The sequence below is a fragment of the Gavia stellata genome, chromosome 2 (assembly GCF_030936135.1).
Source record: "Gavia stellata isolate bGavSte3 chromosome 2, bGavSte3.hap2, whole genome shotgun sequence".
NCBI lineage: Eukaryota > Metazoa > Chordata > Aves > Gaviiformes > Gaviidae > Gavia > Gavia stellata.
In genome coordinates this window covers 28,154,820-28,172,351 of record NC_082595.1, presented here as the reverse complement: position 1 = coordinate 28,172,351, position 17,532 = coordinate 28,154,820, and the positions used below count along the sequence as shown (strand labels likewise).

General features: G+C 35.2%; 1 protein-coding gene across 1 annotated transcript in view; it reads left to right on the top strand.

Annotated features, from left to right (window-relative positions):
• The window catches only part of RYR2 (ryanodine receptor 2), a 443,307-nt gene extending 437,568 nt beyond the window's left edge, over positions 1 to 5,739 (top strand). The window contains exons 104-106 of the mRNA XM_059830672.1: positions 580 to 680; positions 2,195 to 2,246; positions 3,661 to 5,739. Coding sequence (XP_059686655.1) covers positions 580 to 680; positions 2,195 to 2,246; positions 3,661 to 3,756 — 249 coding nt within the window. The 3' untranslated portion in view covers positions 3,757 to 5,739. The remainder of the gene's footprint in view (positions 1 to 579; positions 681 to 2,194; positions 2,247 to 3,660) is intronic.
• The last annotated feature ends 11,793 nt before the right edge of the window (positions 5,740 to 17,532 follow it).

Sequence of the window (17,532 nt, the reverse complement as noted above, 5' to 3'; positions counted from 1 at the left end):
CTAGAGGTTTCTAACACAGGGCGTTAACACTGTCATGTTACAGTTCACCTCAGATGTAATTTTCTTTGGTTAATCTGTGTGTGAAAGTATCCTTTACTTGGTGGTTTTCTATTCTGTTGTTTAAGTATGACTATAAGAACTCAGGGAAGTGTTGCAAACCTACTGTATTTTGTAATCTAAACTTTAAGCATAGTCAGTTTGAGCTGGACAAGCACAACATATTGCCCTATGTTACAGGGAGTGCTGCTTACAGTGTTAAAGGAAAAAAAAATCAGCTTTGACTGAGTATGCCATTCTTTCTCCTGATACCTGTTCACTTACAGCTGGCAAAGATTTTTTTTTAATTACATTTTGTTTTAAAAACAGTAAGAAGCTATTCTGATGGCAGTTAAATTTCTATTCAAGTGTTTTGGCTGAGGTATCCAGTCCCAATCATTAAATGAAAAACCTTTTTGTTCAACACATATTATAGGTGATGCATTGCCATTTTCAAGAAAATTGTTACATTTTTATTGGTCTTTTCTCAAAGGAGGGCAGGGTTATATATAGTGTTGAAGTGCTCTGTATTCTTTCTTTTAGACGAAGTGCTTTATCTGTGGAATAGGAAATGACTACTTTGATACAGTGCCCCATGGTTTTGAAACACACACACTACAGGAGCACAACTTGGCCAATTATTTGTGAGTACAGTAAAAATGAACTCCTCACTAACTCATGACCCTTGCAGCCTCTGCAAGCACCTGATTAGCTCTCTTGCATAAGTAAGAGTCAGTACTGTTTGGCTTTGATGTGCACTCATGCTGTCTGAATATATAATTCTGTGGCCATGGGAGCATGGAATGATCAAACTTCATAACCTTCTTTCCAGCTTGGTTGTGACACACCAAGTTTGTTTGTGCTGGGAGATGGAAACTGGGAACTTAGTAGGTGGCTGTGGAGGTGTTGTAAAATTGAATGTGTTGTGTAAGGTGCAGAGGAACGGTATGACCTGGCCTGGAGGCTGATGGAGGGAGTGCACAAGCAGAGGGATAAGGTAAAAGAGGGAAAACTTACATTGGACAAAATATTTTGAGTGGAGTGCTGAGGCTGACTAAGAGAACCTGGGACAAAGGGAGGTAAGGGAACTGGAATGAGGAGCTACAGAGGGGAGAGATCAGACCTAGGGCATCAAGTCCACCTTGGGAAAATCCAAGCAGAGCATCTGTGACCACTAAACTTGATCTTTTTAAATCTGGAAATAAAACCATTTGTCAGGTCCACAATCACTGTATCATACTGTTCCTCTCCTGTCAAATACATATGAAAATCCAGTACCATACTGTATGTTATACAATGGCTAGATTGTGACTTTGTGTGTATAAACTAGCACTGTATGTGCACAGAATAATGAGACTGTAAAGTCAAACATCCCTATAAAGAACTTCCACCTGAAAAACAGGTTGTGCGAACAAAATACATTAAAAGAACTGTCATGTGGGATTTTGTTCCTGCTTGCAAAGTGCTACACAAATAATATACTATAGCATACTTACTCTAAGTGCATCACCCTAAGGAAATTTTTATTTTATATTTTTGCGCACGATCATATTTTATATTTTTACATATGTTTGGAGATAATGTCTATTATGAGTGAAATATTGAAATCATCACCTAGTGTCTGTCAGATATCTCAAAACCCCAAGACTAATGTATTTTTAAAATTATACATTCTTTTCTGCTCGTGTTGATCTTGAGTTACATACACTAGTAAAATATCCTCAACCAATACTTTCAATAAGAGAAATCTTGTAATCATCATCAGCATTTCTTATTCATTGTGGGGAGAGGAAAAAAAAGGTTCTAATGACTGTTCTCTGTCTACTTCCAAGCTGGTGTTCATGGGCAAGAAAATGTCTATTATAATTTTCAGATTAGGAAGCTTAGAAAATCTTCATTTAAACTAAGTTGCTATTTACTGTAAATCAAACTGAATCTCCTGCATTTTAGCATACTACCCACTGAACAATGAGCAAATGTCAACAGTGTCAGGAAGGTATATTTAATGTGTCTGGAATATTATCATAAATAGAACTCTGGAACTTGTAAGTCCATGAACAGCATTATCACTCTAAAAAACATGCTGAAAAATATCCATCCATCGGTTGTCTAATGTTTCCAAATATTGTATTCATAATAGCTGTTTCTTTGCTTGTAGGTTTTTTCTGATGTATCTTATTAACAAAGATGAAACAGAGCATACAGGACAGGTAGGTTGAACAAGTCTATGGATGTCAACCATTATTAAATAAGACCAATTCTAAAATAAAAATCATTCAGGCTTGGCAAAACTAAGAGTATTCTAATCATTAGCTCCCTATATAGTATGTAACTTAATTCTCATACTTTTAAACAATTGTTAGGACTTTGGTTGCTTAATGTTAGATTGAGTATCAATTCTGTAGTACTTTCTATTCTTATTTTGTTATCTGACCAGTTAGTCTTAAATTGTTACTTCCACAAAATATAAATACAGACTATAAACAAGAATAATGAGAAACAGAACATTTAAGCATTCTGTGAAAGCAGCACTCTTCATTTCTCCCTGTTGATACTTTTTAAATTGTCTTTGTCCTTTATTATTATCTGTATATAATCTTCTATGTCTACATTCCTGGATAAGTCCATATGAAAGAGATTGTGCATATATTTAAAATGAAACCTTTGAGAAAAGTTTTCCCTGGAGGTTTCTTATTTGCTGTTGTTCTTTCAAACTTCTGTTGCTTCCTTCAACTTCCTTCAAGTATACTTAAAGTCAGTAAAATAATGTATCATATTTACAGACTACTGTTTCTTTTCTAGCGATAGTCTTCTAGCTGACTAAGCAAATGTTCCCATGTTGCAGATCAGAAAACAAAAAACCTGAATAGCATTATATACATAGCCCCACAGTTTTGGGTCAGAGGGGCGATTTGCTATAAATGTATGTAGCTTACTCTTTCTGAACTCTGATGTATGTACTGAGCAATTATATTCATCTTCTTTGCATACACATTCTCACCCTTGTTCAGTATCAGATTTTATGTATTTGCTTTGCTATTTTTGAACATTCATTTGTCATTTGAGAATTTCATATTAAATGAGATTTTTAAAAAAAGTCTTTTTTATTTGCATTTTCTATTTTCTTGGCATACAGTGTGTCCTACTATATTCACTGAAGCCAGATTTCTACTAACTCTTCAGTTTTGATACTATTAGCTGATAATTTGAAAATTGAGAGTACTTCATGCTACATAACTTGTGTAACACATGTCCTTTCTACCATGGAATTTGTATAATAAAAAGCACGTTTAAGTGGTGTGATTAAAATGGAAGTAAACAGACATACCCTTTACTATTCTCTGGACTGCCTAGAGACAGAGCCCTACCTGAACAAATAATCAGAAAGAAAAAAAAAAACCAAACACCACTGATTCAGAAAATATTGCTCTCTAAGAAATACCTTTAAAGGCCATTTTGTTTTTCGTATTGTGTGTAGGCATGTTTTGAAATGACTGATGCAGAAATTCAGTCAAATTTCTATGACAGAAAATGTTCTGCTTACCATGACAGAAAATATTCTGCAAAAGTCATGGTTGGTGCTTTCTCATTGAATCAAGTTAAATTATTTAAATTGTGTTTCAGGAATCCTATGTATGGAAAATGTATCAAGAACGCTGCTGGGAGTTTTTCCCTGCTGGTGATTGCTTCCGAAAACAATATGAAGACCAGCTCAACTAAGCAGAAATGAGGATTTCCAGACGAAAATATGTCCATGTATTTCCCAACTCTTTTGGGAATGTCTAACAGATTTCTTAAATCCCCAAAGCTGTGTGCTTTTTGGAGCACCAAAGCTCTGTTTTTAATGACCTAACTGCACTTTTATTTTCTTGTGTATTTGCTTTGGACACTGGAGTAAAGAACAACGAAAAATAACAGCAGCTCTGGAAAACAAACCAACCACTTGCACACACGAAAGATATCCCTATACATAACATGCACACATAAGAAGAGACTTGAGACAGCGTATTTCGGAAACTGCCAGATGATGCCCTTGTCTATAAGATCACACATGGGGTGACATGGTAGCAACACTCATTCAATCTGTTTATTTCATCATCCTGGAAGGAACTATATGTAGTTCGCAGAGCACTGTAAAAGATTGTTGTGGACACTAAGTTGTGGGGAAATAGTGCCTTACTATATGTGGGTTGAGCTATGCAGAAGATGAGTGCATGATGACATCGTTTTTTTTTTCTTTATGTCTTCCCTTTCTTCCAAGTTAATATTTATTTTGTGGTTTTGGTGGGTTTGGGAGGAAGGGATTTGATTGTGCACATCTTTTTAGTAAGACTGGAGTGTCTCAGGACAAGTTTAGGTTATTCTCATCAAGTTAATTTCACATTTACCTTCCTCTTTAGCTTTTGCTCTTATTTTGGTAATGCTCTGATACAACACTGCAACTTTATGAAATCTTTGTATGAAAACAAGATGACTGCAAAAAAAACCACTTTAACAAGAAATATTTCATTGCATGTTTATTATGCAAGTTTAAAACAATCAAAAAAACAACCTTCAGAAGGAAGTTGATCAACATGAAAAAACATTCACAATAATTATATCCATAGTAATAAAGTGTTGTGGGCTTTATTGTACATCTGGAACAAGTGTCATCAGCCAACAATGTATATGTTACGAATTTGACAGTAGTTTTGGTTTCTTTTCTTTTTCTTTCTTTCATTTCTGCCACCTGTGATCAATAGTGGCATTGAAGATTTTCTTGTTAAATTAATTTTTTAAAAGCAAAGCTGAAGCAATATCCATTCAGGGACTCCATCAGTTGCATCATGAAACACCAATGATGTATACATCACTCCATTTTGAGTCCTTTTCAATTGTAATGCCAGTCTTTACAAATAAAAAGAGAGATTCAGAATGGAAACAAGCTGGTTTTGTTAGCATTTGAAGTCTTTGTTATGGAGTCTTTTTATTAATCCCTGAATTAATTACACCCACTTCAAAACAGGATTAAGCTGCTGTTTCCTTAATGAAAGTTTTTGGGTTTAGTTTTGTTTTTTCTCCTGGACTTGCTGTTCTGTTGCTCCACCTCATTTCTTTGCAGGCCACAGTTTTGTCATAAAATAAATTGGCTGTATCAACATTGGGTTATAACTAAGAAAATTTATAACTGAAGAAATAATCCTTTAAAAATACTAATTCTGTATTCTTAAAAGCAAGGCTTTCAGTTCAGCAGATTGTGAATATTGCTACTCTGAAATTGGGATCCTGGTGAGGAATTCTCTCAAATTCTACAATATTTGAGGCCAGAGGCTGGGCAGGCTGGTGATAGTGGGAGGGGCAGGTACAGCAGCTACAGTTTGTATTCAGGTTTTAAACCACCCCCATCCAGTTTGGCGTATTCATTCCAGCTTTGTTTCCTCCCTATTTGGCACAACTCCAGAAAACACTTTTAATCAGCCTTTCTGGGATTTGCATAGAAGATTTAGAAATGGGGGATTGCAATGATGTTCCTTTTTGGGTGTACAACATGAGAAGAGTTGTTGTTTGACACACAGGTACACATGCTATTTTGCTTTTGCACGTTTTGTTGAGAAATATGTAGCTAATGATTCTGACTGATATTTCAAGATCCTGTTGTCTTGAAAACGAATTGAAATGGACTTTGTAGGGAAATACCAGAATAAAAGTGACATGTTTCTTTAACCTCAGCTTCCATGTCACAAAGTTTCTGGGGCATTCTTGCTGTTGAATCCAGTATGCTGTATAACAAATATATGTGAAACCATGCTTAAAACCTGGAGTCTTTCAGAATGAGATCTACTGATTATATGTGGATGCAAAAAGATTCTTTTTAAGTATGAAAAATCTTCATTTATTAAATTAGTTATGGCTTTCACAGAAGCAAATTCCTACAGCTAAGAACCAGTTCATGAGAGTTTGCAAGGTTAGTGTTCACTAATCTGAAAAAGGATGGGAACTGGCTTTGGCAGACCTTCAGAGCCTGATTCGTGCTGTCCCCTCTGCAGTGGCTGTAGACTTTCTGTAAGTCCTTGAAACGTGGCATTTCTTGTTTTGTTCAATGCACAAAACTTGCCACTGAGAGCCTTTTTCTTAACACATCTAATTCAGGAAAAGAAACTCACTTTGAAATTAAAAGTAAGAGTACATGTCATAGGAGACTGGTTTATTTTAAAAGCATGCATTTCCTGTGACTTATACTGCTTCTGACACTAATGTGCACTTTTAACAGGATAATATTATTCAGGCAGGCCACATACTACATGACACAGAGAGTGGTGTCCAAGTTAATACTGTTTAATTTGGTTTAGACTTAGACAAAGTTGTAGCAAATTCTTAGTTTTTATTAAATTTACTGAACTTACTGTGACAAACACAACTTGTGTTGTATAAAAGTCAGTAAAATAAGCAATGTGATCACATGAACACAGCCAACCAATACAGACAATTCACTGCTTTAATAGCTGTATCAAAAGAAATTAACATTGTTGCATGTGTCCTATATACTAGCACAATGTACAAGAGCAGGTAATAATATGTCACTTGAAAACTGAGTTTTAAATCCAAGAAATTAAATCATAGTGCTTATGCATGTGATATTTAAGATAAGGTTATACTTACACACATATTTGTGTATGCTAATTTTTTTCAGCTGTCAGCTGAATTTACTGATTGCGTCAGTAAAACTGTAATTTTCAGGAGGAACTCTTGCTCTTCATTGAAGATACCAGAGAGAGAATTGTTGCTGTTTACCTCTGAATGCCAAGAGAATTGAGAAGAGCTTTAAAACTCGTGATCTGAGTGCATACATGTTGATTTCAGCAAAGAAACAAAGGAATGAACGGCAATGGAAAAGCAAAGTAAGATGGAAGAGTAGCTCAGGTGTGATTCATTTGTGGAAGTTGTTACCCATTTATATATTGTTCCACTTAGAATTGAGTTACCTGGCATTCGTTACACCTTCTTGCAATACTCTGTTCTTATGTGTTTCCTTTACCTAAAAATTTGAAGCTTAAGTCTGTGTTTTTTACTGAGACAATCACAGAAAACAGAAGAAAAGGACATTGTAATATCCTTGGCCCATGCATTACTACAAGACTAATCCCTTCATCTTGGCCACTAATGTGCTATTTAAGTTGTTGAATATTTTCATTTGTAGTATCTTCCTACTGTTACAGCACTCTTACTAATGAATAAGAGCATTTTGCTTATGAATTGCATTAATGTTTCTTTCTATAACGCCTTTGATAACATTCCTACTATCTTCAGAGGCACTGAATAATTCCCTTTATTTACAGAATCACCTGTAAAGCATTCATAAGATGTAATATTTTCCAGTTTTTTTATTTTCTAAAGTAGAGTGTGTATTAATTTTTTGTTCATTAGCCAAAACAAATATGACTCATGTCTAGAACAGCCTCTGTCAAAGTATGAGACATCTGTCACAGAGAGCATGGGTGGGTACGTTCTTTGATTAAATCTGTCTAATATTTACGCTCATAAATGTAGCTCCTTCAATCTGTCTTCTTAAGTCATAGGCACTTTTATTTCTATATTTATTTGCTTCTTTTTCAGATTTCTTCAGCTTTTCTAAAGCCATGCTAAACCACGGAGGCTTGGTTGCAAATAGAATTTCAAATTATATCATCTTACAGTCACTTCTGACTCAAGATACACAAGATATTTAAGCACAAATATCCATTTATAGGTGAACTTTCTTTTGGCAGCTGCCTAATTTCTTTTTTTTTTTTTTTTTAATGCCTTTTTAATGTATTTTCTGGATTAGGGCTTTCTCTGTCGTCCACATAGTGTTCTAACTGTACCTATGCAATTACTTCTATCTAGTTTTCTTCATAATTATCTTTTTGTTTGTTTGGAAGTTTGTTTAACAAAAGAATGTGTCTCTCTTAGGTGGTAAAGACGACCCTTTTCAGCAGTTGTTGAAGATCTCTGGCAGCCAAACAGCATCATTCTGCTGTGCCAATGGAGGTCAAGATTTGAGGCAATTTTTGATATGAACAGCTTGCTTTTGTAATAACATAGCCATGAGCTGATCTGCAGTTACAAAGGTTTGACCTCTACATTTTGGTGCTGGATGGGAAGATCTGAGCTAAAGTTTTCCTGAAAAAAGTTTTGAAATTTCTGAAATGTAAAGGGGAAAAGCTCAAAAATCCACAATTACACCAATCTGAAGGACTTTGGTATCAATCCATTGTGTAAATGCTCCAAGTTTGCATGCAAGATGTAGTTACCGTGTTGCTTAGTAGAATTTGCAGTAATATAGACTAAATACCTCTCTCTTAGGTATACGTTAAATAAGGACGTTTGGAACACTAAAAGGTGGCTAAATAATGCTGGATCATGCAATTTGAGATTTGAAATAAATCAAAAGGTTTTGATTAATTGTTCTTTAGGTAGTGCTAGTAGGATAGAAGGAAACTGCGTGAGTTGAATGCATTGAAAAAAATACAACCACCCAGGGACAATTAGAGCATGGAAAGTCCTGAAGTAAAAATGAAAAAAAAAAAGCATGAGAAATAAAGAATGTGAGAGAAAGGTATTTCTTTTGTCTGTTGAAAAGTGGGATTTCATCATGAAACCTTTGATGAGCTCTGCTTCTGCACTAACTGTTGTGATGGGAACTTCTATATTTCCTGTTAAACTCTTAAGAACTGTAAGTATTTTTCTGTGAAACTAGACGATGTCTAGAAAATACACAGATACCAAGCTTTTCTAAAAATAGCTTTATAAATGAAAAGGGTGGAAAACCAGAATTTTTATGAAGCCTTTTTTTTTTTTTTTTTGGTTTAGATAGATATAGATAAATTTTTAAGATTTTCATTACTGATTTAAAAAATTTTTGTGTGCTGTAAGTGAGCTTCAGGATCCAAACCAAGAATGAAGGTCTTATGGTGTCAACTGCCATACCTATTCATAACAAAACTATAGTCTCTAGCCTTGAAGAGCTGAAAGCCTGAGCAAAGGACAGGAAACAATATATAGATTCAGTATATGGACAGGAAAGGTCAAGTTTACAGTAGGTTAATATCAGGAACAGAACAGGTAATGGTGAAAAATTCATTTTTTTCATTTTTAATCAATATTCACTTAGTGTATGAGATTTGGAAAATACGCTTGCCTTTAATCTTTGGAAAACATTGGCATTTTTGTAGCTTGCTGTGTTTGAATTTCAGATGAAGATGCGTGTTTCAACTGTTTCTCCACTCTGTGAAGAAAAAATGTGCTATTTAACCATTCTGCATTCATGAGCAAAAAGAAGTACCTGACTAGCACTAGCATCTTTTCTTCTTCCTGCGCAGCTTTTTAGATGTGTTAGGACAATGTTATGAATTGCTTTGAAGTTAGGTATTGGGTATTAACCCAAATCTGTCACACTCCCTTCTACATCAACAATTGCTATGCTAAAGTCTTGCGATTCCTGCAGCTCCATCTTCTGTAACACATGGTGGCAGAAGGTAGAATTCAGCAAAGTATGAGGGGGGTGTTTATTTTAGCATGTGATAATTATGTCAATAGGCTGGAAGGTTTTCTAAAGAAAAGGCAGCAATGTGAAAATAATTTGAATTGACTGGAAAAGCTGCTGAGAACTGACTTCACTGTGTTACAGTTAAGTATACATTGTAATAAAAAGTGGATAATTTGATTTTGAGTGTTGATGAAATGTTACTATGATAAAGTAAATAGTGAAGTTAGGTAATATCCAGGAATATCAAACTCCTTAAGGAGCTCCTAGTAAGTGGGAACCCTGTATTCTATGAATACATCAGAGTTGTTTTGCTTCCTGCAGTTCAAGGAATGGAAAAATAAAATGAAAAGGCTTGAAATTATTTTAAATCTTGCAAAAACTACTAGTAAATAAAACATGATGTGAGCGAAATGGACAAAGTAAAGGTCATGAACTTCGGAGATTAATAAATTGCAGTAGTTATGAAGAAAGTGTTATTCTCAGCTTTAAACCATACTATGCCCGTTGTGCAGATCAGCAAGAAGGTAGCAGAATGGATGACATCTGGCTTAAACAGTGGCATTCAGTGAGGCTGCTGCTCTGTCTTGTGGTAGTATGTCCAAGCTAGACTAACTGCATTCACTTCTGAAGGAATCCCTTCCCCATCTACCTCAGTACCAGGGAAAGGATGACAACAGACCATCTGTGTTTTCTCAGTTGCATTATTGGCGCTGCCCTCACACAGCAGGCTGCATACTGCTGTAACTGCTCATACACAGAGACTTGCAGACACTTCCTCATAAGAAGAATTTAAATTAATTAGGCTCAGTCAGCTGCTCAGTGCTGACAACAAGGCATATCCTTTTATGATGTGGCCCATCCTGATGGAAGAGAAGTATATCCATTGACTAGGAGATAAACTAGTAGTATGATTTGATCATATAGCAGGCAGTTGATTTTTGGCTCTGTCCAAAGAAGATAAAATTTCGGGCGGTAAGTAAAATACTGTGGACATTTTAGGTATCTACAATCTATGTTAGAATAAGTGGCCTCACAGTTTTGATGTAACTACTGAGCTGTTTCTAAGTGCTTCACAATGTTACTCTAAGGTGTTAATAAACCACGTTGTTGCTGTTGAATATTAATATAATGTTAAAACACATAACTCAGTATAGTTCCTAGCTATTTAAAAAGATTATTATTCTTGATGCTCATCTATGTGCCCTGCTTTAAGCCAATTCAAGTGATAGGCAAAATGATTATTTATCTTTCTCTGGAGCACAATGTTTTAGAAAATAGTGGTTTACAGAGCTCTGTGCACATCTGGAAAACCATTCAGTGTTTAAATAGATGTGGCAGAATGGAATGAGCTTGGGACAGGAAATACAGACACTGAATTTCTTTTCTTCACTGGTTCTTTATGCTTGGAGAAGTGTAGAATTAATAATAATTTAAATATAAGAATGTAAAGATAGACCCATCATCTCAGAATTTGTCTGTCTCTGGCTTAGCCTTCATTATTCTTGACTGTAATGAGGCAAGTTTGCTTTCTATTTGCTCAGACTGCTGCCCCATATCAAGAGGTTAATATCACATACTTTGCAGTACTTGGAAGTGATTATATTAAAAAGCCAAAATAATGCTGCATTATTTTAGAGGAAAATGTAATCTAATTTTCTTAACTGTTAAGTCTTTTGCAATTTAAGAAGCCTATTTCTTGTTTAAATTTTTCTTCTACAAATGATTTCAGATTCCCTCTGGAGAGTCACAGACTGTTATGGTTAATATCCAGATGGAAAGAATTCTTTTTATCTTCTTCCAAATTTTTACCTGTCTGAATGACCCTTAACATGTAGATAGTATGCAAATATAGGATAGTTAGAGACTTTCCAGTACTGAGTGCTCATGGCAATCTCCAAAGTATATAATTTATGTTCTATAAAAATGTTGCTTGTATATGCTTCATGGAATTGATGTATAATTAATTACTTCTTTGTCATAAATACAAGATTTTTGTAAGGAATCCTTGTGCAGTCTGCAATTGCAGTAGCATCTTCTCTGGAGTTACTTGATTTAAAAAAAAATCAAGGTAATTAATGTGCTTGCAAGACTAATATGCACATTTCACCCAGATCATTTTGATGCAGTCTATCAATTCCTTGCCATAGGAATCCAACAGAGTTAAAAAAGGCTGGTTAAAATAAGCTTCTGAGGGGCTAATCTGAATAATACTGCTCAAAATGTGCTTCTGCCTGGGACAACTGTTAGAAAATAATTCACATTAAGTTTTCCTCATATTGTTTGCTGCTTAATTTGTCAACTGGGGCAATGTAAGCTACAAAAACTAAAGCTGTGAAAGGAAATTACTGGACAAGGCTGTTTTATAGTTAACATTTTGCATCTATGATTAACTCTTGACGAACTGTGGTCCAATTATCCAGCTTGCAGATTAACCATGATTTGCATGTAGCAACATCTATGATGGCATTGTTTTGACCAACTTGGACCTAGAACCACTAGACAAACTTATTTGTTGTGCTTGTGGTCTTACCACTGTAGACCAATGAAACTCAGATGTCCCTGAGCCCTAGTCACACTATCTGATCGCTCTTTTTGCCTTTGCATGCTCATTGTATCTTTCTGTGGCTTAATTGCATTCCCAGGATTTGGATTGTTTTTCTTACCTGAGATCCCTGTTTCTTTACTATATGTCAATTGTTATATGCTCCAGAAACACGCAAGACTATAGCCAGTGGAGCCTAAGCAATGCACCAGAATTAACCCAACGTGGAGAACTTTTTGGGGCAAGATGAGTTCTGGCTCAGACAGCTGCATCTAGGCTGCCATATTTCTAGGTTATGTGTTCCCTTCATCTCCTCTGTGGATATGACATGCGCAGAGAGATGATAGGTACCTGTCCAGTTGCATGGGAGCAACAAAGGGTTCCAAACAAATATAGCAGGCAGGAGGTGGCAATCCTGAACAAATAAATGAACCAACCTACAAAACTTTTACACAATCCTGAATGGCCCTCAGGGAAGTAAATGGCCAGGAGCGGGCAAAATTAATTGTTTTGACAAAATGAATGTAATTCCAGTTACATGCTTACCCAAGGACAACTGAGAAACGTATAATTAGTAATGTCTGTGATGAGGTTTAGGGAAGTCTCAAACGTACTGTATGTATTCTGACTGTCTGTGCAATGCACATAAGGCAGAGTTGGTTACATGGCAGTGAAAACACTCCTACCTGTGCAATACTCTGTGTGGCCTGTCCAGCTGGAAAATGGAAATCCTGGCATAAATGCTAATTAGAGAAGAATTAATGCTTTTATAATGGAAAAGGAGCCTGTTTGATGCATACAGTTACCATTAGATACTTTATTAGTGCTATTAAATGGCGAAATTACACAGTACCCTCTTGAATGAATATTCAAAATGAAATTAACTTACTCAATATTGGACCTGAAAAGGTTGATGTTTCTGTATACTGCTTTTACAGTTCACCTGTATTCTTAATATGATATGAATTAGTCAAGCTGGTCTACTTTGGAGGCATAAAATAAGCTTAAGAATAACGTTAGGAAGAAAGGTTTATTTTATTCTGAGTCTTGTAAAACCCGTACCTGTTTACAGTTTAAGTGAAACTGTGAATATCCCAGATTTTCTTATGAGTAATGGTTACAATAATGTGTTACAGCCCCAAAAGTTAATAAATTTCTAAGTAAAACAGTGTCATAATTTCTAACAATTCATGAAGACAGTATTGGTCTGATAAATATTTCTGCTTTTCTCCAAAGAGAATAGCCTTTGAAAAATGTCAGTATTGTGTTTTTAGAGAAGATTTATTTTTGTGGGGGAAGTCAACAGTACAAAATAAAAAGCTTAATTTCATTGCAGAGAGAATAATATAACTGTAAATAATAATCCCTTGTCATACTTAGTTTTGTTAAAGGTTTGAATAGCCATCTTTTACTGTGAAAATTCATTTGCTATTTTGAGTTTTGTATTTGTTTAACTGCTCATCATTTGTTCGCCTTTCCTGTATAAGGTGGGTTTATTTGTTCTTTTGCTTCACCAAATTAGCATTTGAAGCATTTAGAAGAAAGCGTCTCCATGACTGGCTTTCTTACTTTGAAAATGCATTTTATGAAGGGAAGATTGTTTAATTTCTCCTAATGAAGTTCAGATTCTGTATCTGGTTGAACTCTGTAGAAGCTTATTCTGCAGTCATAGTTTGTGTGATAGAAACAGCTTAACAGTTCTCCATGTTTATATGTACATTACTGACATGGGCTCCCATTCTCTGGGAAGTATTCAATGGAGTTTCTCTAAAAATATACCTCTTTTTTGGAAGGCGTTAGTGGTTTTTAAATGTTCTTTTTTTAGTGATTACTTTTCCTGATAAAAATTCTACATTCCCCTAAGACCAGATGAATTTCTTTCTCCTACAAAAGTGGAAATAAAATAGAAAAAACAACACAGAATATTGTTATGCCACTGTATAAATCCATAGTTTGTCTACATCTTGAATGCTGTGTGCAGTTCTGGTCCTCTCATCTTGAAGAGAATGTAGTAGAATTGGAAAAGGTACACAAAAGACCAGCAAGGATGACCGAAGGTAAGAAATGTCTTCTGAGCCATTTACAATAGCTTTGTACAAAGGACAGTTGCATTGGACAGGATTCTTCAGTCTATAAAAGAGATTACTTGGGAAGAATGTGATACAGGTATAACAGAAGTCTAGAAAATCATGAGTGTCCTGGTGAGAGTGGATGGGGATTGGTTGTGCTAGACTATATAACAAGGGACAAAGGGACTGAATAGTGGGTTCTGAGGTTCAGTCTGGACATTAGGAAAAACCTTTTCATTAGGAGGGAGGGTGCAGCACTGGAACAGGTTATCCAGGAACCCCCATCTTGGAGGCTTTCAAAGTTCATCTCTGAGTGGAAGGCTGAACTTGAATGGCATCCAAAAGTCCTATCCAAAGAAGATTTCTTTGATTCTGTTAGAGGGAGACATAAAATGTGTTCTTATTCTTCCTTAAGCATCCAGTTATGGAGACAATTCATTCTGGATACAGGTTGCTGGGCTTTGTGTCCATTTAGTCAGATATAGTACAGACACTCCACTGTTGTATGTTAATATCTGTCCCAAAAGTCTCTATAGGGCTTTTCTTTCAGAAGTACACTGTGATTTATAAAGGTAATGGAAATAGAAAAGGCTTTAAACAATGGAGTAACATGTTTTAATTTTTTTTACCTGGAATCAGTTTCTAAGTTCTCAAAAATTTGAAAATAATTCTAAGATTTAAATGTTATGACTTTCATCCATGAAAAGGAATAGGACAACTCCCCTTGAAAGGTAATAAGCTGAGTGTATACTTTCTACATGACAAAGCCATGCTTGTGGTTCTGTACCTTTTTTAAAGATTGTAGTGCTTCTAATAGAAGGCTGTTATGACACAAATTTGACAATCTGCTTTCATTTCTGTTTTCTTCTGCTCCCTGTCAGCTGTCATGACCTTTATCTTTCTGTTTCCTGAAAGATCCTCCTGTAACCTATCCCATTACTATCACAGTATAACCCTGTTTATACTTGTATCTGGAAAGAACAGCCAGCTAAAATGGCCAGTATTATTTTAACAAATGCAAATTGTCACCTTGTCAAGATTCATTGCAAAGTACACTGTCAGACATTGTTCTTGCAAAGTACATTTATGAGAGTCCTACAGTGAAAACAAGTTTTATGGGATAGAAAACCTTTGTTTTAAACAAGAATTAATTTCAAAATTTATTGTTAGTATTTCCTGAAGGCATAATTTCACTATAATTTTGACATCAGTACATATTTATTCTCAGGGGTTTTTAAGCTACTTTTAGACAACTCAGAATCAGCATCATGTACTTCCTTAAATTAATTAAACGGGTACACTAATAGAAGGTATAGATTCCATATTAAAAACAGAGAGAGAAATAATTAATTTTTCTGTCTAATTCCAAGGATGAATCCTTATTCTGAAGAAAAATATCAGAGAAATTGACATTTTAATGTTGGTTTTCATTTTGCTCATTAATGAAAAATGTGTCACTCAAAAGATCAGTGAGGGCTGCCAAGTATGTTGTATTCAACCTCATTTCAATTGGTCTGAACACTCCATTATTGATGTCTGTCTTTTTATTGGTTCCTTGCAGTGTTATCTTTTCAAGAAGTGCAAATACTACAACACTGGCGTCCTCATTTGTCACATTTCATAGCGACTCAGAATTCCTTTTCATTAAAAATACCTTAGTTTTCCTTCTAAGGTCAAATTGACGGATAACAGTTCTAGAAAAGACCTATTAGTATATCTAGTTTATCTGGCTATTCTGCAATTTCAAGATGTTAGCACTTTTAAGAAGCTGTTAGAAAAGTATTTTGTACTGGTGCTAATTCAGAGATTGGTTTGTTGCATTGAGCAATCATGAATTATGAGTGTTAACATTATAAGAATAGATTGTCTTGGGAGGCAGTCTAAGCATTTATGGGTCACAGAAATAAGTAGATGAATTCAGTAAAATGAGAGCCACAAACTAATCATAATCAATGAAAGAAAGACGATCAGTAATTATGATCAAAACTTTTCTGGGAAAAGGGAATGACTTAGAAAATGTGTATTTAATGACTTAGACAATTAGATGTCTTCTACAGAGGTGTAGAAAAGCAATCAAAACTGAAAGCTCATTTATAAAGTAGTAAAGTTTCTGAAATGTAATTGTTGCCTTAAGAAAAAACATTCAAAATACAGGGTTTGTATTACACTTATTTAGAATAGGTCTTTTTAAGCATAACAGGGAGTAACCTCTAGCTAAATGGGACTTGCAAATTAGAACTAGAATACAATGAGAAAATGGTTGTGTTGCAACAATTTTAGAAATGGCAGAATTCAGTACAGGGAAGATAGATCCCTGAGCACTGTGTGGCAGTATTCTAGCATGCCTTCTGGTTGTGGCTGAAGCAATTCAAAGGCTGGATAGTAGCCGGCCTGCATGCTGAGAAACACTTAGCCTCTTTTATATGCTTGATTCTATGCAGTCACCAGGCAAGCAGCAAAGACTGACTGGTGGAGAGTTAAAGACATAAGCATGATCTCCTCAGCTTCTCTAGCTTGTTACAGACACAGGTAGAACACAATAATTACTGGGATTTACCCAGTGGGAGCTCTGGAGGCTTTGTAACCAAAATGTCACCCTGAAATAACTGAACCACTGCAGCCCTGCTGTTAAGCGTTCTGGAAGAAAGCTGAAAAAACAGAAGGCTTCCACACAACTTACAGATATTTGGACAGACCTCTAGCTTTTAAGACAGTGAGAAGTATGAGGAGACCCAGGTTGGACTTGATGATCTTACAGGTCTTTTCCAACCGTAGTGATTCTGTGATTCTGTGATTCTGAGACATCTTATTTTCTGAAAGGACAATGAAGGGTTTCTCTTAATCCGGTGAATGCTTCCTACCAAAAACTTCCTTCTTTACACTTTACACATAACTCAAGATAGAATAATATAAAAGTACCCTGGCATCTCTGATTCATAACAATAATGAAAAAATAAATAATTTGTGTATATAAAATTAGAAACTGGATATTTGTTAGTAACCTCAGTCCTTTTAATAGCATGATTATTGCTTCAGGAATGAGATAGAAGCAATAATTTTTTAAGGAAAAGAAATCACCATAAATTCACCAGGTATTTAATATTTCCATTAAAAGAAAGAAAATAAAACAGCTTACATTAATTCCTGCATTTCTATCACATCCATGTGAAGTCAATGCTGGTTACTGTTATGGCAGATATAAAGTAAAGGTTAGCACTGTTTTCTAAAAAAACAGTAGAGTTACACCTCCAAAGTCATAGTCTAGACAATACAGCATTTAAGACAAAATATTAATCAAAATATTAGAACTGGGGAAATGTGGTGATTTAGGCAGTGCTGTGGGACATTGGAGATTTGCACTCTCTTTCTGATTCTTCTAT